The 27,287-nt window shown below is 37.8% G+C and overlaps 1 protein-coding gene across 4 annotated transcripts in view; it reads left to right on the forward strand.

Annotated features, from left to right (window-relative positions):
• Window positions 1-19,278, forward strand: part of TMEM245 (transmembrane protein 245) — an 83,786-nt gene extending 64,508 nt beyond the window's left edge. For 3 of the 4 annotated variants that reach the window (XM_071553591.1, XM_071553593.1, XM_071553594.1), the window contains 4 exons: window positions 6,328-6,428; window positions 7,783-7,957; window positions 11,121-11,315; window positions 12,333-19,278. In XM_071553591.1, the coding sequence (XP_071409692.1) occupies window positions 6,328-6,428; window positions 7,783-7,957; window positions 11,121-11,315; window positions 12,333-12,378 (517 nt within the window). In that variant the 3' untranslated portion in view covers window positions 12,379-19,278. The remainder of the gene's footprint in view (window positions 1-6,327; window positions 6,429-7,782; window positions 7,958-11,120; window positions 11,316-12,332) is intronic. The other variant, XR_011697684.1, reaches the window with a different exon arrangement.
• Window positions 19,279-27,287: the final 8,009 nt, after the last annotated feature.

The following is a 27,287-nucleotide window of genomic DNA, read 5'->3' on the forward strand; positions in this document are numbered from 1 at the left end:
CTGTTAGAGAAAAAAATCTGTGTGCTATTGTGTCCTTCTAGACTAGTTACCACTCTTTAATGAAATTTTGATACAGTCACTGGAGCCCTGTCCTACCCTGAGAGGTGTATGTAATACTTGCATATTACACCATCTCAAGGACCTATATTTTGTTCAAGACTGTATCACTTTGTCTGAGTTGTGTCATTATTAGCCTGCATATGCTGCAGCTGTTGCCTCTTTGTTCAGTTGTATCATTGGAAAGAATGACGATAAATAAATTTCAGCAGCAAAACTGTTGAAATCTTGGCATGGAATCATCTCTGAAAATTACTTGCATATTTATATTGCTCCTAAATGATCTTACTCTGTCAAGAAACACTTACTGCCACTTCTGCTTTATTCATAGCCGAAATATATCTTTGTGCACTTTGCTTATGTTAATGTGTAATTTGAAACCGAAAAATAATGAATCTTTTTTTATTGCTAAAAGAACAGAACTCTTAAAGAGAGTCAAAGTACAGCTTGAGTGGTTTTTTGCAAAAGGACTACTTGGAGTCATTTAATTCTTCAGTGTTGTCCTTATGATCACTTGAAACTGTAGAAGGATACCTTAGACCTTTTTAAGGTAATAGTTGTCCGTCCTTTGATTGTCACTGGCAGCTTGTCTTTTGCAACAGATCTTGGTGGTCTCTGAAGGAAGAAGTTATTTGCTTTTGCAAGTTAGGGTGACAGTGATCATTAGCTTCAACTGGGATAAGGCAGCACTGTTGTGCAAAGAAAAGTTCTTGCTCTCTAGCCACGAGTGTGTCAGCTTCTTTCCTGGTGAGAATGCAGTTATTTATGCCACTCCATATGAGTTGGATGGGGAGTAGAGACGAGACCTGAACTAATTAGTTAAAATTACCCCACAAAAAATCATTATTGCCTGAATTAATTGTAAAAATTGTTGTGGCACATAATGGAGACTGTTCTGTCAGGTAGGCAAAGGGAGGGTGATCTGGGGCAGAGTAGAATGCTTGAGAACAGTGGAATGGGAGGGCTCTTTTCTTGGGACAGTTCCAAGTTAACCTGATCTGAAATAAATTGTGAAACTGTGCTGTGAAGTTTGAAGTGCGTTTCACTTATACCTTGAACTCTCTACTTTTAATACATAAAGGTTGTAATCTCCAAAGAAATTGAAGATCTGAAGTTTCTTAAAGTATCATTTTGAATTAGTCAACTCTTTTATACAGAAGGATTTTACAACAGATACACTGTATAATCCTTTTAATGTCTACTTAGAGAACATGGGAAAATATCAAATATCAGTGGTGTAAAGAAGATGACAGAAAAGTGAAATTCATCTTTTTCTAACAGTATTTTTGACTGAGAGTGTTCCTGGTAACAAACTTGCATTTTAATTGGATTGTAAACTTCTGTGTGGCTTGTAGTGTTTTGTAAGGAATTTAGAAAAATGGTAATTCTTGTAAACTTTTCCAGAGACAAGTACCACCTTTGTCTAGTTTGTGCTCTTGTGCCCATTCACAAGTCAGGGCTAATATGCCTTCATTATAAATTTAGTGTAATAACCAGTGAATCTCTCTTTTGAGTTTACAATGTGCTTACTATAATCTTTCTGATAACTCCAAGACTCATTATTTCAGCTCATATACTCTTCTCCAGTGCTCTGGGAAAAGATAGATGAAGGAAATCAAATTAACTCCAAGGTCAAAAAATTAATGCTTAGAGCTAAAGAGCTCCTTTCAGCTGGAGTTGTTGCAGCATTAGGTTGAAATTTTTGTAGTTTCACTGTATTGCTCATAGTGAAGAGACCTTACCTGCAGGCTCTGCGAAGTGAACCTGAGTTCAAGTGGACATGCATTTTATGTAAACTACAGTAGAAACAAAGGGGAAGCTCTGGACATTTTATGGCCAATCAGTAAAAGGGAAAACAAACCAAATCACTAATCCCCACAAAACCCATAAAATGAAAAGGTGGCATTTTCCCATGTGGAATCTACAAGCAAATTCCCTAGGTTTTTTTTTTTAGTGAAGTAGAAAGAACTTTCATAACATCAACAAGAACTAGGCCAGCTATACAGAAACGTTTGACAAAAGTTTTTTTCATTTTTAATCTGAATAATGTGAAGCATGACCCATGCCATCTGATTTTTTTTTTAAATTTTACATGCTTTTCAAATCTCAGTAAAGTGGAGTATGTATGTCTAAGTGTGCCTTACACCAAATTGCCATGAAGTGCTCATAAATTACACTTTTGCAGATGACAGCTCTTTTCAGGTAAAGTGGTTTGTCCAGTTACAGTGCCAAAGTGCAACATGAGCAGCAATTGGATTTTCTGATTTCTGAGGCATGCAATTACTCTTGTATATAAAAGGAAGCTGTATGTGTGCCAATAACATATTAAGAGATTAAATCTATTTACTGTCATAATTGCACTAGGAAAGTCTTCATTTTACAGATGGTAATAAATTGATTCATCTTTTGCACTAGCATACCACATCATCTTTAAGATCTGCTATCACAGATGCAGAGCAGCTGAAGCAAACCGCTAATGAAGATTCTGACTCATATTTTCAGAATTATTTTTTTGCTGCCTTTAACCATGAAACGAAAGGGATATGAAATTCTAGAGACTTTAAGATATGATTCTTAGTTTTGTGACAGAAGTATCAAATGTAAGTTTTCAGAGACTTTAAAGTTCTCCTGGGCCATGCTTGCCTCAGAGTAGGATGCCTGTGGTTTTTTTATGACTAGTTGAGGCAGACACAAACCACAGTAAAGGAGAGGAGGAGAATGAAACTAGGTAGGTATAGCTTCCTCCTGCTTCCTGCTTGACCACTGGCACTTCTTAACTTTTTTGGCACTGTCTGATGCCTTCTCCTTTCAGCTTATTAGCTGTGTGTGCTAAATCCAAGGAGCTAGAGAGACGCTGTACTGTTCTGCAGTCTGATTGCAGAGGAATGTTCTATTTTGCCATTGAAATACATTACATATTAACTTGCAGAACAACATCAGACAAAGACTTACCTGTTAGTCCATGACTAATTTTTCTGTTATTCTGATAGTACATCTGGTACAAGTACTGATATTAATAGACAAAATTATATTAAAAGCTGTGTAACTACATCATCAAAAGACATGGGAGAACTTGAATTTAAATTTGAATTAAGTTAATCTGAGGAACAAAACTGTGCTTGTGTGAACTAAAATGTGAAAACTGCGTAAATTAGAATAGCAGTTTTGGATGCTTTCTTATGAATGTGAAACAATTTTGCAGTTACACTATGCTGTGGTTAAGTTCACAGCAATTAATTCTTACTCTTAAATCCTTGAGCTGAGGCTATGAAAGCAACTTGTTTTATAGACACCTTCTATGGATTTTTTCCCTGAGTTGAGGTCTTTCTTTTGGTTACCATAATAAGACTGTCTTCCCTTCTTTTGTATTCTCTGTGGAAAAATCTAAAATGACTGCTTGTTTAAAAAGTCTTTCCTTTAGTTGCAGATGGATATTTTAATTTCAAGTGAAGTTGCTACTTCCAATACCTGTCTCAAGCTAGAGCACTGCCTCACCTGTATAGTGAAATATGATTTGGGGACATACATGCAGAAGTTGTTAAGATCTTGTTAATTTTATTACAACAGAGAAAGCATCCTTATGGAACAAATAAGGAGATACCCAAGGACAGTTCTAAAATATTTTTTTTGCTACTGTGACATATTTGTGCTGCTATTCCTGTTTGATAGGAAAAGGATTTACTTGAAGACTGAATTACAGCATGTTGAAATCAGGGTTCTTATAGACGCTGTTAAATATTTATTGTCTCCTTCTAACAAATTGCTCTGAACATGTTGGGTTGTTTTGAATTTCTGCTTTTGTTTTGAAAGGACCTGGCAAATGGCATTTAAAAAAATTGAAAACTTTGTGTCCCCAATTAAGAAATTCAGAAATTGTGAGATACCTTCTTTATGGTGCAAAGTGTTCCTATGGGACAGTAATAAGATTCAAGAGACCAACAAGACTGAGGCAGTTGGCTTGACAAAAGCATAAGGGGCTTAGTGGGAACAAATGTATCTTTATTGCAACCAGAAGTGACGAGGGTCTTCTAAATTCTTAAAATCCAGCTACAGATAAGATGTTCATATGGATTAAAATGGTATTCAACCTTCTGTTTTTGTAAGTAAAACGCTGATAGATGGGTTATTTTTCACCTCTTTTTGTATTACATTTATACTTAATGATTGAGAAAATCACTTTCAATTAATAAACAGGTTCTCCCTACAAAAATACTGTGCTCCTTTGATATCCTCAGAAGGAGTAGACATGAATTAAATGTCACAGAAAATGCAGAAAATAAAGACTTTTGAGGAGCTAATGTATGGAAATATCTTGAGTTTTAAATACAAACATTTAGCAGTCTTACTGTGGCTTTGGGTTTTGGGGTCTTCTCTTGTCCTTGCAAATTTTTTTATGCCAGAAACTTTTCTTATAACTAAGATACAGGTGAGTATGTCAGTCTTCAAAATCTATAGATTTTATGTATTTTGATCTGACTTTCTCTTTTAGTATTATGGAAGTTTCTCTAAACTGAGAAGTGTTACGGCTTTTTTTATTGAGGCCACCACGTATTTGTAAATATTCCTTCTCTTTCTTTATGTACCACATAATACTTGCCTGTCAAAGGTTAGGTTTGTTATTTCAGGTCATTCTTTAAAGTTTGCTTTTTTTCTATATTTTCTCTTTCCTGTTTTGAAAGGAAAGGTGCCTAACAACAGTTAGTTTATCTTTTGGGAGAATCTCGCATTTTGAACAGTAGTGTTGATCTATGAGGTTTATCATGCACTCATAGCTTCCAGTGAGTGAATTTTAAAAAAGATAATTTTGATTCAGAAGTCATTTGGAAATCTATGTGAACCTTTAGGTAAGAAAGGAAAGCAAAAATATGCACACTGCCCACAAAAATAACAATAAGGATAGTGGCCAAAGAAGCAAAAACTGGGAGTCTTGGAATTCTTGCTAGGTAGTTCAGAAAAGATTCAACTTAGTAATTTAATATCAGAGGTTTCTTTTGTAGAAGACTGTGGACTCAATGGAGGAAAGAAATTGTAGTCTCAGAGACTTTAGACTCAGAAAGGGCTTGTTTCTGTACAGACTGTGTTGCCCTTCAAAGTGCAGTGATAGTCTTGGCAGTTCTCATCTGGCTCTATAGTTGCTGTTGTATGTCTTCCAGTACTCTTTATCCTCCTGCCAAAGTTCCCAAAACTGTAAAGACACAGTCAGTGTAACTGAAACCACATTATAAATTGATAACTTCAGCAAACTTCACATTTATGTGTATGCTGCCACTTCTGCAGTGAGGTAATTCTTCAGATTGTCCCGAGGTGAGGAACTCAGGGATAGTTCAGTTACTTGGATTGAAGCTAAAATGGTAACTTTGGGAAACTTCATTCCTCTCTCAAATACAGATTAAAACACAACATAATACTGTGATGAGATATACCAGTTTGATGTTATGATTTTTGTGACTGTAGACCTACAGCGTGGGTTTTCAGTTCAATTGTGAGATATTCCACATGTGTACGTGCCCCAGTGCTGTAAAAATGGTTCAGCACTTAGATGTCTGTTTGCTGTCTCATGAAGCTGTGGTCACACTTTAGAGAGGAGAACTTTGTTTTGGTATCCAGAGTGTTGAAAGTAGATTCAGCAGGATTGAATTAGATTGCCAGACTTTCTGTTTGGTTTTTAGTAATGTAACTTAGTAAGCTGCCTAAATGCTAGGAATATCAAGATATTGAGGCTAAAATCCAATAATGGATATGAGATGCTCAATTATTTTCATTCAGAAGGACATATACATATGTAGAAAACTTAGTAAGAGTTTAAATAGCCTATTTCACTTCACATATCAGTGGTTTTAAGCCAATCAAAATGAGTAGAAAAATAGAAATACAAACAGAAAAAAATGTATGAACCTCTAGAAGTGGAAAAAGGCAAAGAAAAAATAGTAAGTAGATTGTATGTAAAATGATACTGCTCCTCATAGATAGGTTATTTTTGATAGAGGATGTGGTCTGATGCTTGAGCAGTTTCTTTGAAGGAATTTATCCCTATAACCTATTGCACAGTAAAGAACAGTATGAGAGTTTTTTGTGTCTATATGACTTGAATGACAGATGTGAAGGATGTTTATACTTCTCAGTGGAAACCAATGCACAAATGTTTCAATTTTGAGTTATTTGTGGTACTAATGGCTTTTCAGTTTTTCAACGCAGTTTGTGTGTATATCTTCACAGTTCCTGGAATCCTACTGCCAAAACAAATTAACAGAGTTTCTTTGATTGTTTTAGAGGTGTATTTGATGCTTCCCTCAAAATGGCTGGGTTCTATGGACTCTACACTTGGCTGACTCACACTATATTTGGGATTAACATAGTCTTCATACCATCTGGTAAGAATCTGAACAATTATAACATTTATAAATAATATTGCATAATTATTTCTTCAACAAAATGAGAAGGATTAAGTGTTGCCAGCAAGTTTAATCTCAGATAATATGGCCATGGGTAGGGTGGAGAGAAAGCCCTAATTGCTGTCTTATCTCTGAGCCTTGACTTTTCCTGTTTTCAAAACACATTCCCTGCCAGTTATTTTACTTCTGTCTGTTTCTTTTGCTGGATGTAATTCTTTCTCCCTTCTATTCAATCCAAGTCTTCTCAGGTTTTAACTTCATTCTGCTTGTCTTGGCTTCTGTTTCTTTCATAGTTGACAGGTGCTGATTTTTCAAGGTGCCTAAATGCAGGAAGATGTGGTTTCATGAAAATGCATGATGAAGGCATGCTCCTTATTCTCAGTACTGTTGCCTGACTATTACCAGCCTCTGGTTTTCTTTAATCTTTGTATTGAAAATGGCTGGACAGTTTTTCAGCGAAAAATCATCTCCCGTGTTCTCTTTTACCTCTTTTCCTCTAAAAAGAATAATAATAATAATAGTAATTTAAAAGTGTTCCTGTACAAGGAAACCTAAGGGGAGCATAAAGCAGGAAACCTCAACATAACAGGAAATGGCTGTATTGTGAAGTGCAACTACCTTAAAGGTACTGGTTGTCATTAGACCTGCTTAGAAGGTAATTGGTCTTTTTCTTTCAACTACATGCAAAATCTCAAAAATTTTTGCTTTCTGGTTAATGACACCAAAAAAAGAAAAAAATAGGGGAAAAATGTACTTAACTGTGTTTTGTATTACGTTCATTCTTGGTGCATTAAAATAAAATGACAGCAGTATTGTATCACTTTAGATACAACAGGTGTTTGTAGAATCAAAAGGGTATACGCCTGTGTGTACACGTTTGCATACAGAAATATGTAAGTCATAAATTTTATGTTTGCCTGGTTTCTCATTTATTGCAATTGACTGCAGGAGATGTGGTAAGTTAGAGTGAGACTTGGGCTCAAATACTTTCTTATGCACAGTTGCTGATTTGAAGCTATGTAAAAGTTTAAAGTGTGTATTATTGGTATCACTTCAAATATTTCTGAATTGGTGCCTCTTTTGGAAGTAACTCCCTATGACTGTCAGTTGGTGAAGTTCTTCTGTGTGGACAATAGTGTAATTTTCTTTTTTTCCTAAACCACAGCTATAAAACACCAAGTGCCTCATGTGGCATTTCTTCAATGTCTTACTTAGAGCAGTTGGTAGAAGTGGGAATTACTGGTGTGGGAAAAGTTTTAGAATTTAACTGTAAATATATTTGTGATGTATGTTTCTCTGGTCTTTTTCTTACTTGTGCTTCTGTGTGCTCTAGCATTAGCAGCCATCCTTGGAGCAGTGCCATTTCTGGGGACGTACTGGGCAGCGATCCCTGCAGTCCTGGATTTGTGGCTTGTGCAAGGACAGGGATGCAAAGCCATTTTTCTCTTGGTTTTTCACCTCTTGCCGACTTATTTTGTAGATACAGCAATTTATTCAGATATATCAGGGTAAGTACATTGAAGACTTTTTAAAGTTAGCATGGTAAAAATTATTGACAATCACTGATGCCTTTAATTAAACTGATTTTTCTGAAGCATGTGACAAAGTATCTTCAAGCATAGAATAGGTGTAGTGATAGATAGAAATCTTACTGGCCTTTATTTTCCCAGACCTCTTTTCTATGAACTTTGACACTTCAGAGGTTTTGAACTCAGCATCAGCAAAATTAGCTGTTTAGGCTGGGATTCTTAGAATTAGTTTACCTTTTCTGTTTGTCTAGTCATTGACTAAGGGTCTGTGTAGCATTCTCCTTTACGTCTGTTAATGCCAGATGATACTGCAGAACAAGAAAAACCATGAGCTAGTCTGGGACCTGAGAAAATACTTTAAATAATTAATTCAGTCATTCATTGAAATATGGATTGTGAGTATTTTGAGGACTTTTTAAAGCCATCTTTTGTGTTGTGTTACCATAGTCCAGTGCAAAAGTCTGTTGAAAATGCAAAATTGGAGATAGGCTTCTACTGAGACAGTCACTAGTGCTGTTTTCCTGTTGTGGGAAGTAGGCACAGATTTCTTCAAAAAACTTAGTAGATGTTTGGCTGGTTCTTTTGACTTGAAATGTCTCCTAGTTCCAACTCTGAGTTTGTACACAGAGAAACAAACTCCAAATAATGGAGACAAAGTCAACGTTTGCAGTTGTTTGTGGAGTGCAGCTGAAATGTTCACTGATGTTTTCTGCAGCGCTTGTCTGTGAATACCTTTATGCAACACAGACTAGAAGATAAGGCAGCACAGTTAAACGGAGCTGGCAAAGATATGAACTGTCAAGGCTCCCATGTGCAAGACATGTTCACAACCATGTACAATATAGGTATAAAGGTGTATTTCTCTAGTTACTGCTTCAGTCTTGATCATCAGAAACAATCCTAGTAAACTGAATCAAGGACTTCATGGTCCAGGTTTAGTTACATGGTTGGTACTAGTCCCTTGTTTGTGCTGATTTTATTATGGGAGAGTTAACGTAGAATCAGGACATCAAGTGTGTAAGTTCTGTGTGGCTGGAAATTAATTGAACAGAGAGTACCTAATGATAATATGCCCAATATTAATACTAATTTTCAAAGACTGTGGCTCTAGTTATTTTGCATTAATTAAAGCTAACAAGTAGAAGTATAATCAAATTACATTTTTTTTCTAACAATAAATCATGTATAAATTTAAGGCTAGTAGGTATTTAAACAGCCAATAATTCTTCTACTTACTAGACTACACTTTTTGAATTTAGGGTATGCAGACTCTGTTTACTGTCCAGAAAATACATGGGACAGGAATAGATTTTCTGACAGTGGAGCAAAATTGTGTTCTTCCCATTAAATAGAACAATAAGCATCATGCTGTCTTGCAGATTAGATTAAACCTATTTGAAATAGCTATAATTAGGTTATGCAGGGTTACATTAACCTCATATGATAGTCCTGATTCATCAGGTGATCTGTTGTTTAATTTAGCAAACTAGCCAGAAGAACATTTAAACTGATACAAATGCTGGCAAAAAAAATTTTGAAGTTTTTAATGGTTTAGAAATGAATCATGTGTCTACTGTTGGAGAAACATAAAACTTTAAGGTCAAGTTTGTCCCTTCAGAAAAACAATATGGCCATGCCAGTAGGTTAAGTTTGATCTAGCTGAGACATGATTAATGTGTGTATGAGTTAATAGGTCTTGTTTCATGGTCTCATTTTGCATACAGTTGTGATGAAGGCAGACTTGAAATATGGGAGTTGAGTAGAAGTCAGGACCTTAGCAGAAACCTCAGAAACTGCTGGAGTTCTGAACAGACTAGCTGGTGTTTTCAATGCATTACAATCAAAATTTAGAGGAACTTCCTGAAAATTTTGTGCTGGGTATCAGCTGTAGTTTTTCTTGTACAGTGCCATATTGCCAGCATTGTTTTAGCTATAACAAATGAAGGATGATGAGCAGGTTTTGAGTAAATGCTGTTGGTAGGATTTGCATTTTGGACCTGAATTGAGACATGGAAAATAAAAATGTTGTGGTTTACTTGCTGCCATAATAGCTCTAATCAAAAGCTCCACTGAACCAAACTTTCCAGTAAATATTGATATGTTCATTAAAATCTGGTTGGTTTTCATCTGAACACATTGGAAGCTAATGACAACAAACACTCAGACTGAACAGATTTTTTTATAACAAAATGGGAAGACATGGCTATTTATTTAAAGTCTGTATGGTAACTGTTCTTTGAAAGATGCAATGCAAGTTGCTATCTTTGTGTAAATTAATGTCTTTGTCCAGGGATGCTCATAGTATGTGTTGCTAATTGTGTTAAATTTAACGGTTTTTGACCATAAAGCATGGACAGTCCTCATAGTCAAGCATCTTTTCATTCCCAAAATGGAGATGTTTTTGCTGTTAACTCCTTCGGACATTATTCAGCAGTTGTCTATAAAGTAACTCCTCCATTGTTGTTGGGGAAGGCTTGGCCTGAGCCCCGAAATGCACAACCCACTATCCAGGAGCTGGCAGGATAGCCAAGGTCATAGCAACCTTGAGGCAGCCTGGAGGTGGATAAACAACTTCGGAGCCGGGGAAAAACAGCCTCGGTGGCACCAGCACCATGTTGCCTACCTCGTGCACACTGCCCCTTCCACCAAACAGAGCAGCCTGACGCCTTGTGGACAGAGCCTCTTGCCCTGTCCCAAGTTGTTATTGTTCACATGTTCACCCCAAGAAGTTATATTAACCTGTTAATTCCCCAATAAAGTTGAACATTCCTGCTGCTATTACTTGGTGCACGGCTCTATCTCTATGAGAATACGCACGTGCAACCAGAAGCCCGAACCAGGGGTCGCAATGGAATGGCTGGCGAGGGCATGCAAAGCCTCTCGAAATGCCAACCTTCCCCAACACATTGTGGATATTACCTGGGTACATGCTATAGTAGTGTTTGATCTGTTGTGCAAATACAGCGCAGAATACAAATTGGGACATTTATGTGGTCATTCAAACAGCAGTTTATTGTGTAAATATGGGTATCTATAGCTGTGTCATTTTTAAGCTTGATTAAACATGATTATTAATTCACATTTCATAATTGATAATACTGTGTTTGCTGTTCTTAATTTAACTTTATTCTTCTTGTGGCAGAGGTGGTCATCCTTACCTGACAGGTCTTGCAGTAGCTGGAGGAGCATATTACCTGGGACTGGAAGGAGCCATCATAGGACCAATTCTACTCTGTATACTTGTGGTTGCTTCCAACATATATAGTGCCATGTTGGTGAGCCCAACAAATTCAGTGCCCACTCCATCACAGTCACCGTGGCCATTACAGATTTACCGGTGAGCTATAAATGTCTTACTTGTATGCATTATGTTTTTACACAGATCAGTGCATGTCTGCACAGCTGCAGAGAATGAGTGCATGACTTTTAGATAAGAGTGTGTGTCCACATCTACATGAGTATTGGAATATCTGGAGATGATTCAACTCTCCTATATTCTAGAAATAAAAATTATGGTGAAGTAAAACACTCACTGGAACTCGTATACTTGAAGTGTTTGTTTAACACTTCTCAACCTCTTACAGAAGGCTCTCTTAGAAAATACACTGATAACGCCTTTGTGTCCTATAATTTATATGTTTCTGTTGTGCTAGGAGATGATTGAACATCCTTTTTGCTTTGTGTAACTATTATTTATGGCTATCTAATAGAGTTCCTTGTCCTTAATAAAGGGTCTGTCTAAAAATAATTAATTTTTATATGTTAATGTACAATACTGCAAAATGTAAATAAACATAACTTGATTTTTAAAAAAAGTCATTATTCCATTACAAGTATGATCCTGATTAATGTCGTTATTGAAGTTACCAAATGTGGAATGTAGAAATGTGTCTTTAAACCATATAGTTAAGGAATGGGATGAATAAGGTCCTAACTAAATAACTAATTACAGTTCGAAACCACATTGTGATAGTGTTAATGACAGCAGCCATTTAAATGTCTCTGCTGTCTTATTAAATTATACAGGTTAGCTCATTTTATGTGTATATCTTAAAAAGGATTCTTTGCCTGTCAGAAATAATCCTTTGCTTTATTCACAGGAACAATGTTGTCATCTTTTCATCTAGGCAACTTAGGAGAGAAACACTAATTGGATCTGGGTGTACTCTCTGACTTTTAGAAGTTACAATCCAAGACTTACCCTATATGCCATAGATAGAGCTTCCCATAGTATGCACAATAATCTGCATGTGTGTTTGTTTCCTGTTCACTTTGTAGGAAGCTAATTATTTGTAATCACTGGACAAATTTAAGTCTTACTTTTCACTTTTCCTTCCCTCTCCCCTGCCCCCAGGTCTTCAAGAGAGAGTCCTGAGGAGATGAAAATGTCTGGGGAGTGATGAAGGTGCTGTGCTGCACCTCTTCAACATGAGGGAACTGCTGGTTTCTATCTTGAGTTCACAACAGCCATGGCCTTCTGTCCCTTTCCAGCTGTGCCTGGGGGCAGCTCATAGGGAAGCATAGCTTGGGGTTTAGGAGAAAACACTTCTCAAACATCTGCTGGCCTTACAATATCATGCACTTTGCCTCTTTAAGAGAGAATGTCTACTTCCCATGGCTTTTCATACCAACACACAGTTCAACTGCCTCTTTGAAGTCTTTGAAGACCTTCTGTCTGCAGGAAAAGAATAGTTAAGAGGACAGGTACATCCACTGGAGTCATTATCTGCTGAAATTACTAGCTTGGCTTTTATTTTTTGGGTTATTTGTCTTATTAAATTGTTGTAGCTTTAAGGAAAGCTGTAATTCCAAAGTATTTATTTTTAGTTAATCTAGTGGCAAAAGAAGTGTAAACTCCTCCTTGTGAAATGACAGTATAAAATAAATATTTGCTACTCCTCAAAGTATTTCTTTATAGGCTTCAACCATCACCTGTAACTCATAATAACACTTAAATGTTATCCTTTTATAGGCACTGAAATTTAATGTTGTTGGAGACTGGTGTTTCTAATATCTTCCTGAAATAAGTAGAAATGCAAACTGTTAAATGTGAGTTTTCCTCTTACTGGAGTAGGAGGACTTGTTTAAATAGTTTAAAACTTGCCCTCACTTGCAGTGAAATCTGATGATATTTTGCAGCTTACCCACCCCCCAGTGGAGTCATCTTGTCAACTAAATTTAATCCAAGGCCTTCAGTGTTTTCAGGCAGTAGTAATGTACGATAGTCACGTCTGTTTCCAGTAATAGGAAGAAGTTGAATTGGGATTGTTTAGAGTTGGTTTTCAAATGCTGTGGCTGAGTTCAATTAACTTCTCAAACAAATTTTATTTCCAGAGAGAAAAGGGAGAGAGCATGGATTTTGGTTGAGTTTAGTTTGGGTTTTTTTAACCCTGTAAGCCTCTGGCCAAATATCCTTCTAAGATATAAGATACATCTTACTATATCAAGGTGTGTATTATTAATAAACAAAGTTTTTGAATTTCTGAAATGATGTGTTGTTTAGGACACAGCATCAAATACTCTAGTGTTTCCCTTCAATATATAATTTTACTTAAATTGCAGTTTTGGTGACATTTAAGGCCTTTTGTATTGATTGTTGAAATATTTTGACACAATGGATCTTTATAAATGGATCCTTTTTTGTAAAAGGGAAGTGGGTTTTTGGTAGATATTTTTCATACTTGCACAGCTTTTCCACAAATACAATGAGGCCCTGGGTACCAAGTAGCAGATGCACTTGCTTAACCAAAGAACTACCTTTTAGTTTCTAGGAACTTCTCTTGAATTTATTTTGGTTTAATTGATAATGAGTCGTACAAAATACAGGCATACCTTGTATTTATTGTTGACAGTAATGCAGTGGGTGAAACAAAAATTGGTTCTTATCCAGGGAATAAAGATATCTAGGTTGTGTGTGCAAACAGCTCTCAGTAACTAAGATGTTTGTTTTACTTGAGTTGCGGGAGTGCTGATAGACTTGGAAGGTTCTTATTTTGACGATGTTGTGTGTATTTTTACATTGTTTCTGAAAATACATTTTCATGGAAAGTGAGTGGAAACTACTCTGGTACTTAGTCAGCAAGAAAGTCCTGCTATAGTTCTGCAATAAACAGACTACCTATTAAGACACAAATAGCTTTGCTTCTCAGATTCTCAAAATTTGCTGCTGCAGTTTTACTAATGAAATTTTATATTGAAGTGAGGGGGGTTGAGTGTTCTGTTTGCACACTTGCAGGTATGTATTTGAAGGACAGGATTGGGCTTAATTTGGTAGATGGACTCAAATTCATCAAAATATGGAAATATCTCATTTAATATTTTAAATTCTGAAAGATCTACACATCAGTTCCAACTCACTGAATAAGAAGAATGTATTGCTTGAATCAAGTCTCTGTCCTGTGGTTTTATTTCCTTGGCTTTTTGGCTCATGAGAAATGTTTAATGAAACACGTTTTTATAATTACTGCTGGCTAGGGCAGAGGATGATGAAGCTGTCCCTAGGTAATCCTGCAACATTCTAACCAGCTTGAATGAGAACACAGTGATACTTAGGAAACTTCTTTATTTTATCACTTTTTTGTTTAGTTCACGGTTTTGCACTGAATTGTTGTGTTCTTCTAGCTTATTGTAGACAGCATCTAAAGAAGATTAGTAGCATGAAAAAAATGCATCTGTAATGTATTTCCACTTTTCCATTCCACCTCTTTGCTCACTGGGCAGGACATTTCTACTGTCCACATTTGCTGTCTCATTCCCTGAAACAATCTTTCATATTCCTGTGGTATCAACACAGTAATTTTAAAGAGTTGTTCTAAAGCATTATTTTGTTTGGTTTTAAGTTTTCTTCTTCCTTTGCCTTCACCCAATCACCTTAGATCAAAGAAGGGTCTCTGTTAGGCAGATTAAAATCGTATTTCAGACAGAGTTATCTTCCATAATGGCAAATGAGTAAAATCATCTGAGAAGATGCCTTGCTTTTGCTTTCCCAGTGTGAAGAGGAGTCATTTTTTATGGAGAATTCATATCTGTTGTAGACTTGTTCGTTTGCCCTCCTTTAAAATGAGGCTTCATATTGATGCTTCCTGTTTCAAATTCAGCTAAGGTTTGCCATGAAGTACAATCTTACTCAGTAAATGTAACTTAAGGAGCTCATGCTGTGTGCTGTGCCTGATTGAGGAACCAATTATGTGGTCCAGTAGTGGTGCAGTGACAGTATACTGCCAAAAAAAGAAAGAAAAATAAGAGTCAAACCTTCCAATAACACATTCTTAGAATAGGAAATATTCACTGAATGTCACCATGTTGAGGAAAAAACCCACAAAACACCATCTTATGAAAGAAGGTACTTTGAGTATTTGGTCTTTGTGTTTAGTATGTGTCTAATTACCCATAGAAATAGAAGTCCTTGTAATTGCATATTTAGCAATTTATATTATTTTCTGAGAGGACTCAGACTCTCTCAGAGCAGTTTAGTTTAGATCAGTCTCACATTAATATGAAAATAATTAAACTGGTCGTTTTGGCTTTGGTCATTGTAAAGAGCCAGTTTATGGTTATATTTCTTCATCTGCAAAAACAACCAGCAGGTCAGTGGGATAAGCTTTTAGTAGATGTCTTGTGGGTTTCATAAGAAAAAACCCCAAACCCAGCAACAAATCAAACCAAAAGCACTCTTTTCTGCAATTTTCTGCAGTTTTCTTAGGAGAGACCATCTTTTCCATAATGCTTATAGGCAAGAAGTTGATTGCCTTTATCTATACTGTAAACAGTCATTCCAGAAGCAGGTATTTCCTAAATGTATTTACTACGTGTAGTATTCAATTGGAACCAAAAATTTAGAGTTCAGAAGCGAATGTTCATAGTAATCCAAGACAATGTGGTCTCATGGTATTGTGAAATTCAACTGTGCTGGTTTTTATCATTCTCTTCTAGCAAATTAGGCTTGTGGCAAATAAGTGTAGTGCCAAAAGGCTGGTGCTGTTTCTGCACTTGAGTCAGAGTTAGCCCTTCCATCCCTTCCCATCTCTTAGCTGTGCTGTGACAGAGCTAGCAGAAGTGACTGTGCCAGTGTACAGCCCAGCACAACAACTTCAGCTCGCTGTAAATACTGGCTTCATTGGATGCATGAAGCAACAAACTGCAGTGGGCAAGGATCTGGTACACGTTCCTTTTGCCAGCCTTGCTATAATAGGGTGGCTTTCAGCACAGATGCACCATGACCAGGTGGGAGCAGAAATTACTTATCTTGAAAGACTGCTTAAAAAAAAAGAAAAAAGTTAACATCATACTAATGCATACAATGCACATTTTTCAGAAATTAATTTGGTAACCACGTATCTAGTAATGCAGCCAGCAGTCAGATATTTTCATGCACAATGGTGTGTATATGCAGCTTCTCTAGGTTGCACTGAGGCTTCTCTGATTTCAAGGAGTAAATGGCTTCTCTTAAAGATTTTGGGGAGGAGGATACACAGGATATGTATTTTGTCAATTATTATTGGAATAGGAAATCCATAATCTGTTTAATTGAACAAAATAAGGAAAATGCATTGTTCCAGAAGAATTGGATTTTCTCTCCACTATTATATATTGTGGGTATCAGCACAATGTTAAACACTGTTTTTCAGGAAGCCTGAGGATACAAAACTGGGTGAAATCTTCCTGAGTAAAAGCAGAAGCTGAATTGCTATGCTGCTGATCTCTAATTCTGGTGACAGAATACTGCAAATGGTGCTGCCCTTATGGACCTGATACACTAAGGATGGGAAAATACCATTATTCTACTGAGACTCCATAGCTTTGCATCATTGGCAGAAGATGCTTCCACAACTGCCATGGTTCAGACATTGTATTTGTATTATATGGACTTGAATTTGTCACTGCAGATAGTGGCACCTTTGTTGAATACCACCTCTGGAAATGGCTACAATTTGCTTCAGAAGGTGCCAAAAGGTGTTTGGATTTGAGTTAGTATTCATTATGTTTAATAATGGAGGTAGCATTCTTTGAGAGATGCAGTTGTTTGCCTTCAGGTTTGCAATTTTACAAGAGAAAATTGATTTCCCAGATAATCTTTATTGAGTGACAACTGACATCTCTTAAATCCATGGATGCATCGACTTTTTAAACTCTATATTGACTTGTATTTCAAAGGGTTTCTTCTTACTATTATTTCTTAAGCTTTCTGCTGAAGCAAACTTTGGCAATTCCCATCTTATTTCTATTTCTACAAAACAAGAATTGCCCAAAACTCTTAACAAATGTTAGGGAGGCTTGATCTTTAACCTGGTACCATTTATCTGTCACTTTTACTAAAGTACCTTAATGCTCTACTGTAAAATTTTCCAAAATTGCTTTTAAGTGATCAGGGGCAGAGGAAGATGGTAAAGGAAAAAAAAAAGGCTATATGGAAAATTAATTTGGTGTTTTGAAACCAGAAACAATGCCAGAAGTGATCACCATATTCAGGAATTCTGTACGGGGTTTGTAAATACATATATTGATATGGAGCATCATATAAATATGAGCAGTCACTGTCCTATTCAGTCTTTTAACTGAAATTGTGTCCAACCTTTTTTTAATGATATCTGAGAACAAAATTGTGCCTGTAGATAGCAAAAACAAGCAACATTTTCTAGAATTTACATTTACTTGATACGGATTGAGGAAGAGCCAAGCAAATACTGGTAGGGTGACTATAACTGCCTTGTTGTAGTTATATAAAGTAGGGAGAAGCTGCTAGGAATGCATTACTGACAGATTACTGTTCCTGGAAGTATTTTCACACATCCTCTAAAGAGCTGCCAAAATTAATAGGTCATGAAATATATCTCTAGTTCCCCAGACTCTTAATCTCTTCACACCTCATCTGGGTATCTTGTTTTGAATATGGTTTAGTACATGAGACTATTGCTTCATCCCCTTTTGGGATGCCTGAGGGAAGGGCATGCGTTGAATGGCCATACTGAAATAGTATGTCCAATCCAGGAAGGAATTGCTAATTGAAAGTAAATGCATCCCTGATCTGTTCTGCATATGGATGGGCTTGGACAAATAAAATTCATGTTGCATTGCATTAGAGATTATTTTTTGAATATAAGTACTATGTGGTGACACCAAAGCCAGGTTTGAGTGAGAAGCAGAACGTATTTGCTTGCAGCAGGGTGCATCTTCAAGCTAATAAAGCAGAGTGCATGCTCTGGCATCCATATATATATATATATATATATATATATATATTCTGCTACTGGCCTCACTTTTTACCACTAGACTTGTATACAATGACCTAATGAGGACCTAAAATCAAGCAAGCATTTCATGGTATTGGTGTATATTAAATTTAAGAAGTATCAGAAAGCTAAAAAATTGCCGCAGAACAAAAGTTCATTAGGCTTAAGAGCTGAAATCCAGGGCATAAGACTGGGAAAACAAAGTCCAAATATTTCACTGTCTTTCTGCCAGTCTCATCCCAAAATGGGAACATTTTCAACAAGTAATGATAAAAACTATTTTTGTGTTGCTTGTAGCTTACTGGCTCTGTAGATCAATGTTTTTAGTTTCTGTCATCTGTCATCACTGATGTATTCTGCAAGCATACAATTTGTTCAGATTGCTGCCTTTAAAAACAGGTTTTCTATGCCTCACTGATGGTTGGAAACCAGCTTTTTATACCATTAGCTGGGTACTTACCTATATATATTTGCTAACTAGTGTTTGATATTTTGGTCAGAACACTAAGGGAAGGTTGGTTGGGAAGGTTGGTGTTTTTTCCCCTTTGAGAAATTTCACCAAACCAAATCCAAAGAAACTTTTGACATCGAGTCTGACTGGCTACACCCTACTCCAACCTAACAGTAGATCTTTTGCATTACAGAATGTGGGTTGTTCTAAAATGTGCATTCCTACCCAGAGCCTGTGGGGATTTGGTGCAATAACTTCTATTGTCTGTTGACACAAATTTTATCTGTGAATGTACATGTGATATATCTTCAGAGTGGAACTAACTTTATCATAATTGGGTTTGGTACAGTACCTGGGTTTGCATGTACAATATTGAAGATATAACCCCTATGTCCATCTGTGGCAGAGTAAAACGTGTAAGTTAAGATTGAGAAGTACTTGTGTAGAGGTATTTAAACTAAATAATTTTGATTGTATGCACCAGTGCTCATCTTGATAAAAACAGTTTTTGTAGTAGGTTTAAGATGCTTTTAATTTAATATTATATTCACACCACAGTCCTTTGTAAGCACAGAATGGTTAATATATTTTGAAATAAAATGCTGTTAACATAAAGAAAACTGAGTTTGAGTTGAATGACGGGCTCTTTGGAATCAGCCACAAAGGCAACAGTTAATCTGGTGAAATAATAGGTTTGCTGGAGTTGAATCTGCAGTCCCTGTGTAACTTATGTCACAGAGGGAAGCCACACTTCCCTTTTTTTCTTCCCTTTTTCTGCGAGGTAAGGAAGGACGTGCCTCAAGAGTAACTGGTTCAGCTGGCACCTGGCAATTCGCTACACTGCCTGCAGTAACACACCCACACAATCCAGACCCTACAAAACCTTACAGTCGGCAGCTGTAGGGTAATTCAAGTTACTTCCATTATGGCTTATTCTCTGAACTGGAAATGTTTGTTTAGTGTTTAAGCAAAATTGTAGATCATTCTATTGATTATAAAGCAAAAGTGACCAAATCCTCCCTGCATGACTGCTCACACCTTTTAAAATGAGATATGGCTGATATTCCAGTTTTCGTCCCTCTCACTGTTCTATGACCAGATTTGCCTTGAAGTAATTCGTATAGGAGAGTTAGTTTTAGCTGGTATCATTTTAGTTCTCTGAAGGGATCAAGCCTTGTTTAGTTTAGTGCATGCAACATGGGAATTTTAGCAATCAATGCTAGCAACATAATTATGATCTGATTTTTTTCTTCTTTTTTTTTTTTTAATTGGGACAAATTTTTCAAGATGTTCAGAATTCCTTTTAAGTTAGAACTGAGATAAATGCATCTGCAATCAGGCAACCTAAAGGACATGTACTTCTGTGAGAACTCCTTAGCTCTTGCATTTTTTTTAGTGGTGTTACTGTGCAGATAATAGTGCTTTTATTAAGAGAAAATAAGAAGTTCTGTTCAACACTCATTACAGATAAAGCTTTATAATGGTGTAGCACCAACCTCTTTATTCAGTCTCAGCTGTTTATTCAAAATAGTTCAGGAGGTACATGTCCAATATAGTTCATTAATATTTTGTGGGTGGGAGGATAAAGAATACAAAAGTTATCAGGTATTTACACAGGCAAAAAATGTGCTGATTGCTGATGTACTTTTGAGCTTGACTGGAGATAACAATTTAAAAGATTGCAGTCTTTTGGCTTTACCACTTATAAAATAGTAATTGATATTTTGAGAAAAAATAAACCCTAGACTTGCAAATGCATCTAGTTGTCATAAATCCAAACACACAGTGAATGATGACAAAATTGAAAGCTGTTCAGAAAAGCTGTTCATGGTGTGTATAAAATTTTGTGCTGCAACTGAATTATAGTATGTAATTGTATCAAATGTAAGAAGAATTCAGCTTCCATACCTTTGACTGAAGAATGTTTATACCAGTTGACATAGCTTTGTATGTATGGCCAGACTTCGCGAATGAAGATTTGGGAAGGGCTCTCCCCACGTGGGTGTGCCCTTCCAGCCTGTGCAGTGGATTTTTTAGGTGAGGCACAGCATGTGCAGAATTGGCCCCACCCTTTAAGTCCTAAGGTCCATCTGCCATGGCTGAGCGAGCTTGGACAGTGACAGTGAAGTCCTTGGGACTGTCTACAGCACCCGGTACTGACCAGGGCTGACCCTGCTGAGCATCCGAGATCCGGATCAGATGGCAGGGAGGCATTGAACTGCCAGGGGACGGTCCCCACTGAGACTCAAACTCAGGACCTTGGGATTCAGAGTCCAGAGTGCTATCCAATACACCACGGGACCTCCCCTACATAGCTTTGTATCAAACAATTAATAGTTTTTTTCTACTGTCCCAAATCAGAAATTACTCTGTGCTAGATACTTTTGACAAGGAAGATCATATAGCATATTACAAGTAGTTCCTTTTTTTTTTCCCTTTATATGAGGTAATCTTTGAAATTATAGTATCAGTGCTGCCGTGACCTGTACTGTGATGGGCCCTGACAACTTCTTTGAGGATTCAGTTCTGTGAAGTTCTGAGCATGCATGCTTGCAAGTGTTTTGGTTACTTTAGTACCTGCAGGATGATTTAAGGAAGAGGTAAGAAAAGCATTTTGCAAGTGTGCGATGGTAGGAAACAGTTAATTCATGGCTCCACTCAACTAAAGGTGGAGGTGTTCCTGGAAATTACAAGCTGTGTCATCATGTAAGGATGAAACTGTCTGCCTTAAGCAAACAAAGCCCCAACTGTTTCTAGGTCCTCTAGAGCACTCTCCAGTAATATATTGCATCTGCTGTCCTGGAGCAGAGAAAATGGATGGGATCTATGAAGCAAAGGAATAATATAATTTGTATTTGTTTCCCAAGCTCCCTTGCTGGTCTCTTAGACCCTTTATTTTATGTTCTTAATTTGTACATGTTCCCCAATGCAAAGACGAAGCTTGAGCGTGGGTGTGTAGGGTAAGAGTATCAAAGTGCAGTGGGATGCTGGGAATACACAAGAAGCGCTGAGACCAGGCTGCATATCCAGAAATTTCTGGAAGCAGCAACAGCTACTGAAAGCTGCTCTTGTAGACATTGTCCTCACTGTCACCCCCTCTGAAACTGCGTTTGTGACCACATGTCACAGAGCTGATGTTCTGCCTAGCAGGAATACTACTTCAGCCCCTGTGCAATGACCAAACAAAATGAAGTACACTAGACTTTTCCACTGTTTTTACACCATTCTTTGTGTTGTAGTAATAGCTGTAAAAATCTCTATCCACTCCCTCAGCTAGTTCCTTCTCCCTTCAGTGTAATTTGGATTTAAACACTGGAAATACTTGCAACGCATGCAGATGAAAACTGGGGTCCAAATATGTACAAACAGCAGTATGGGAAGGTTTTGTGGGGTTTGGGTTTTTTTTGCTTTGCGGACCTACAGCCATGTACACACTTGCATTCCCGATTCACGGCATCAAATCCTTGTGCCTTAGATAACTAGAACAGGCTCCTTGCTTTGATTTTACCTTTCTGACCAGAATCTAATCTTTTTTATGAATAAACAATAAAAAAAAGATTATCCTGGGCAAACAACTGCATTTGTTTACTTTAGAAGACAACAACAAAGAGAAGACCATTGTGATAAAACTTTGAGAGCCTTTGGTGCTTTAATAATTTGTTGATAAGTATCTTTCAGCTGAAGTTTTCTGACAGGAAAATCATGCATTATCTTGCCTGGCCTGACTTAAGCCCTTTATGGGAGAGAAGTTTAATTTAAAAGTGTTGCATGACTTTACTCAGCACATCCTTTTGAAAGCATCACTGTTGCTGACTATGCACTTTGCTCAGAGAACTGTGGAGAAGTCAGGTTGCAAGCTTTGCACTTCATGTTTCTCAGTTTTCCAAAGCAAAAATTTCTCTTTGTTCTCAGGGCCATGAATGTAATTGGGCTTATTTAAAAATGGTATACTTTGGTAATTTTGGCTTGTTTGAACTTACCATATAATAATAGAATATCTTAAGTTGGAAGGGACCTCCATGAATCATCAAAGTCCGACTCCTGGCCCTGCACAAGACACCCCAAGAGTCACACCATGTGCCTGAGAGCCTTGTCCAAATGCTTCTTAAACTGTCAGGTGCTGTGACCACTGCCCTGGGGAGCCTGTTCCAGAGCCCAACCACCCTTTGGGGGAAGAACCTTTTCCTGATATCCAGGCTAAACCTCCCCTGACTCAGCTTCATGCTGTTTCTTTGAGTCCTCTCACTGGTCACCTGAGTGAAGAGATCAGTGCCTGCCCCTCCTCTTCGCTTCCCAAGGAAGTTGTACCTGCAGTGAGGTCTCCCCTCTGTCTCCTTTTCTCCAGGCTGAACAGACCAAATAACCTCAGCCACTCCTCATATGGCTTCCCCTACAGACCCTTCACCAGTTCTTGGGGCATTCACCCTTGTGTTGGTGAATTAAATTCGCTGCCTCCCATGTGTGATTATGGATTGAAAGGCTGAGAGCATCCGATATGGAGATTTAGACATTAATCCATAACTAATGATACAAACAGTTTAATGACCGCCATATTAACAAGAAGCACTTTGGCAGAGAAACATTTCCACATAATTCTCTTCTACATCTGTTTTGCCAACAGAGGTAACTGCCCTGTCACAGTTTAAATCATAATATTTTCTAAGATGCTGCAGTCAATGAGTTGTAATGATTAATATGTTTATAATTATTATTTAAGGGAGTATATCCAGATGGGTTTATCAAGCTAGAGGGATTACAAAAAAAATAACCTACCCTCAGTAGTTTTAGAACTCAAATTAATGACGGCAAACTTAAAAATGGCAGTCCCACCAGTCAAAACCATCTGAGGTATTTTGGCATGGGACTGGTGATTTCAAGGCTTTTATGCTATATGTCAAGATGACACATGCCCAGTAAGTGTCAAGGTATAGCTGTTACCAAACTGCCCACATACAGGTTACAAGCCTGTGGATGTCCAAGAACAGAACAGTGTAATAATATTGATTGACAGTTAAAGGATAACTTGATTGTTTCATGTTTTCTGGTTGGAAATGGGCTGCAGGGGTGTTTGTGACAATGGGGGTATCAGTCTTGCAGTGACAACAATATGAGGCTACAAAAGGACTATTTGATGTGGATTTCTGTTATAGTATTTTGTTTAAATGTGATGTATTAAAAAAATCATAAAAGGAATGTAGATCTGATTTTTTATCAAAGCAAATAGTTGCTTAGATCCATGTCAAAGAAAAGACCTAAAAAAATCATCTTTTCTTGAGATGTTCTGGAACTTTTTCTTGGTCAAGACACTTCTACTCATTTCAAATCAACCAGGCAAAAGCCACAGCTTCCCCTTCAGAAGTCTGAAGGGAAGCCCAAACCCAGTATATATACCTCTCAGGAGGCAGCAATGTCAGGTTTTCTTTAGATTATTTTTTTAAGTTAATCATCTATAGACCTTTTCAAACAAATCCTGTTCTATGAAGAGCAAAGGCCACTGGCTTTTTTAATGCTGTTTTTGCTGAAGACTTTCAAGAACTGAGTCAGTGACAGGGGAATTCAGAAGATTACACACTGGGAATGTCAAGAGTTTTCTCGTGTCTTTGTGGTTTGTATCTGACATGTAATAAGCTATTTCTTTGCTTTATGAAATACAGTTAGTAGGTAAGTGTGGACTGTCACTGCTGTACTATTGCAATGGTGGTTATTCTCCTCCCATTTTTCGATACATCCTAACAAACCATAAGCTACCTGTGCACTGTAAAGCCTATTTCTTCATGGAGATTTAAATTAAAGACTCAAAGACAAAATAAATTTGTTTTTCTCTTTGGAGTATTGCCAATTATTCCAAATTGATGGAGTCTCAAATGTTTTCCTAGCAATATTTGCCTGGGAAAGCGTCAGCTCATTTAAACTCTCTGCTTGCCATCACCACTGGTTTATAAGCATTAAAAACCTTGCATTCACAGCACTTCTGCTCTCTTAGGAGAACAAATGCATGTCCTGTGGTGATAAAAGCTTCTGATATATTTAATTTTCTAGTCAGAATGAACTACCTTGCACTAGTAGTTAAGTAGCTAAACAGAAATTTCTCAGTATCTGTAGGAGAACATGAGAATTACCTCTGCATTTTTTAATGTTGCTATTCTCTTTATCTCTCGGGAATAAATATGTAAAGAAAATTATTCTGAGCTTAAATTCTCCCACCTGGAAGAAATTCATCATGGCCACAGACCAAAGACAGCTGCTTTCTCCTAGATACTGCAGCTTGTTTTCCACATTCCTATCTTTCAAAGTAGAAGTGCTCTGCATGTTCATAGGAATTAAATAAAATACAGAAAACTCTTCTTTGACCAAAATTTAATGGTAATGGGGATGTCTGTCTTCTGGCCAGTCACTCACATGCCAAATCTTACCCAAGGAAGTACTTTCATTCTGATTGACTGTGAAGAATTATGTTGACCTATCAGACTCCTGTGAGACCTGACAAACACCATGTGAAGATAACATCACAATTAAAAAATTGGTAGCACACATGACAACAAAATGGGTTATAAAATAGTCCAGTGACTGTAGAAATAATAAATGAGAATACTTGTTTAGAAAGCATTAGGGTAGGTTCTATGACAAACTGTTCTTGGTCTAGCACACTATTGTTAATGTATTTCGAGATAGGAAGAAACATTGTAACTATTTGAAGGTGCAATATAACAACTCTCAGCACTTGTATTGACAGGTAATTCAGAGCTTAAGTCAGTCCAGCAGTTCACCTATCTGGGAAGTATCATTTCCTCAGACGGTAAGATTGACAAAGAGATAGACAACAGGCTGGCAAAGGCATACAGAGCCTTCGGAAAACTCCATAAAAGAGTCTGGTCCAATAAACACCTGAAGAAAAGTACAAAGATTAGTGTCTACAGAGCCATTGTACTGTCTACTCTTTTATATGGGTCTGAATCCTGGGTCATCTACTGCCACCACCTGCGGCTTCTCGAACGCTTCCATCAGCGCTGCCTCCGTTCAATCCTAAACATCCACTGGTCTGATTACATGACCAATGTGTCTGTTCTTGAACAGGCAGGGGTCAGCAGTATTGAGGCCATGCTGATGAGAACGCAGCTGCGCTGGGCAGGGCACGTCTCCAGGATGGAGGATCACCGCCTTCCGAAGATTGTGCTCTATGGTGAACTCGCCACCGGCTGCCGCAAGAGAGGAGCCGCGAAGAAGAGATACAAGGACTCCCTGAAACAGCAGCTCAGCCTTGGCCATATTGACTGCCACCAATGGTCCACTCTGGCCTCCAATCGGTATTCATGGAGACACACCATTCACGACGCTGCTGCTTCCTTTGAGAATGCATGGAGAGTCAGTCTTGAGGAGAAAAGACAACGCAGAAAGAACCGTTCCTTGCCAATGTCACCTAGGGAGATGTTCCGCTGTGCCTTTTGTGACCGGACCTGCCTATCCCGTATTGGCCTTTTTAGCCACCAGCACGCTTGCAGCAAGCGTGGGTAGTGCCCTTCCCAAATCTTCGTTCACGAAGCCTGGCCATGATGATGATGATGATGATGATGACTAGGTGAAGTAAGGAAGGGCATCAACAAGACCCTGGACTTCTGGAAAGTGGATTTTGGCTTATTAAGGACACTGATTTGGAAAGTTCCTTGGGAAGCAGTCTGTAAAAACAAAAGGGGCCCAGGAAGGCTGGACATCCTGTAAGAAAGGAATTCTGAAGGTGCAGGAGCATCCTGTGCCTATGTGCCTAAAGACTGACCTGGCTGAGCAGAGAGCTTTTGCAGGAACACAGACTGAAAAAGGGGGTGTATCACCTTAGGAAAAGGGACAGGCAACTCAGGAAGTATTTAAGGATGTCATTAGGTCATAAAGAAAGAATATTAGAGAGGTGAAAGCTCACTTAGAACTTAACCTGGCCACTTTGGTAAAGGCTAATAAAAAAAAATTATAAATACATTAATAACAAAAGGAGGACCAAGGACAACCTCTATTCTTCATTGGATAAGGTGAGGAATACAATCATCAAAGATGAGAAAAAGGCTAAGGTACTGAACACTTTCTTTGTCTCAGTCTTCAACAGTAAAACAGGTCATCCCCAGGACAACTGGCCTCTTGATCAGGTAGACAGAGAGAAGATTAGACCCCCTGTAATCAAGGAGGAAGTGGTTAGTGGCCTCCTGAGCCACTTGGATCCTCACAAGTCTATAAGTCCAGATGGGATTCATCCAAGCATATTCAGGGATCTGGCAGAAGAGCTCACTAAGCTGCTCTCAATCACTTATCATCAATTCTGGTTAGTCAGAGAGGTCCCAGATAACTGGAGGTTGGCCAATGTGATAGCCATCCACTAAAAGGGCCAGAAGAAGGATCCACGGAATTACTGGCTTGTCAGCCTGATCTCAGTGCCCAGCAAGGCAATGGAGCAGATCACCCTGAGTGCCATCACATGACATATACAGGACAACCAAGGAATCAGACCCAGCCAGCACAGATTTAGGAAAGGCAGGTGCTGCCTGACCAACCTGATCTTTTATGACCAGGTGACCTACTTGGTGGATGAAGGGAAGGATGTGGATGTGGTCCATCTGAACTTCAGCAAAGTGTTTGACACCATCAC

Source organism: Pithys albifrons, chromosome 4, assembly GCF_047495875.1.
Source record: "Pithys albifrons albifrons isolate INPA30051 chromosome 4, PitAlb_v1, whole genome shotgun sequence".
In the NCBI taxonomy this organism is placed as follows: domain Eukaryota; kingdom Metazoa; phylum Chordata; class Aves; order Passeriformes; family Thamnophilidae; genus Pithys; species Pithys albifrons.